General features: G+C 39.5%; 1 protein-coding gene across 1 annotated transcript in view; it reads left to right on the top strand.

The window, feature by feature from the left end:
* Window positions 1-1,345, top strand: part of brox (BRO1 domain and CAAX motif containing) — a gene marked incomplete at its 5' end in the record, with an annotated part of 13,331 nt that overhangs the window by 1,463 nt on the left and 10,523 nt on the right. The window contains 1 exon segment of the mRNA XM_014021590.1: window positions 693-798. Within this exon segment, the coding sequence (XP_013877044.1) occupies window positions 693-798 (106 nt within the window).

Genomic DNA, 1,345 nt, shown 5'->3' on the forward strand with positions numbered 1-1,345 from the left:
ACACACACACACACACACACACACACACACACACACACACACACACACACACACACACACACACACACAACCTGCTCCGTCATTAATAGCTTGGTCGGAGAGGAGCGCACCCCCCACCCCCCATCATTGTATCATGTGATTGTTAATATAATAAACGAAACATTCAATCCCACCGTAATTTAATTTAATTTTCTTTTTTTGGGGGGGGGGGGGTGCATGCACTCACCAGCTGAGTATATATAATATTTTCTCCAAAAGCCACACATAAATATCCGACTTTTAGTCCAACGTTATGCCCAGTTTTTTATTTTTTAATTTTACCTTTGTTTCCTTTGAATATTTCTGATTAAACCTGTTTTCCTCCTTATAACTGAGAACAACACTCAGGTCGGGAGGAGGACAGCTGTAATCTCTGTCTCCTCAGTTCATCTCAGACCTCTAGTGACAACTCTGGACCACTTGAGTCCTCTGGAGCAGTCTGAAGAGGGATTCTTAGACTTAAGAATTTTCATAACTGGCACTTACACTTAAGTCTGAGAGTAGGAGCAAATCTAAGAAACTTTCAGCACTTAAGTCTAAAAATCCACTCTTAAGAAGTTTTATAAATATGGGCCCAGAACTGTGGAGTTTGATGCACAAACCTCATTCAGACTCAGTCAGACACTCTTTTTGTTTTGGCTTCTTTTCCACAGGAGGTCCACATTCCTCGCCTCATCACCCCGGCTGAAAAGGGCAGAGACCTGGAGCCTCGAGTGATCGACGCTTATATCATCCAGTGTCAGGCTGAGGCTCAAGAAGGTAGCAGCAAACTCAGTTCATGTAATAAATTCTCTACATGTCTGTGAGGACAGGACTGCTGATAAGTGTCAGTAATATTAACCTGATAATAAAATACTTTTATTATGGCGCACCAGTGTAAGGCCCTATGACACTTTGCCCACTTGTGAAAATGTTGTTATGACTATTTTACTCATATCAGCTATATATTCGATCTAATTATTAGCATTATAGTATGTATAGGTCCAAAAGAGGCTTCCAGTAGATTTATCTTTTATTCCAACTTCGGCTTGGACGTCTTTCAGGGTTCATGCCGGGCCTTAAAAAGTCTAAAAAGGTCAAAAATTTGAAGATCAACATTTTAGGCCTAAAAAGTTTTTAAAATGCCCAGATTTTCACCCAAGGTTTTAAATTTAATTTTGTCAAGTCTTAATTTTTTCTACTTTTGATCATTCCTGAGAACCGTTGGCTGCATAAATAAATAAAGTTAAGAGWCGTAATCAGAGGTTGACACGATCTGTCTTCATGAAGTGTTAAGTTTGCTACTCATGATTAAACTACAAATCCC

This window comes from Austrofundulus limnaeus, unplaced genomic scaffold, assembly GCF_001266775.1.
Source record: "Austrofundulus limnaeus strain Quisiro unplaced genomic scaffold, Austrofundulus_limnaeus-1.0 Scaffold298, whole genome shotgun sequence".
NCBI classification, from domain to species: domain Eukaryota; kingdom Metazoa; phylum Chordata; class Actinopteri; order Cyprinodontiformes; family Rivulidae; genus Austrofundulus; species Austrofundulus limnaeus.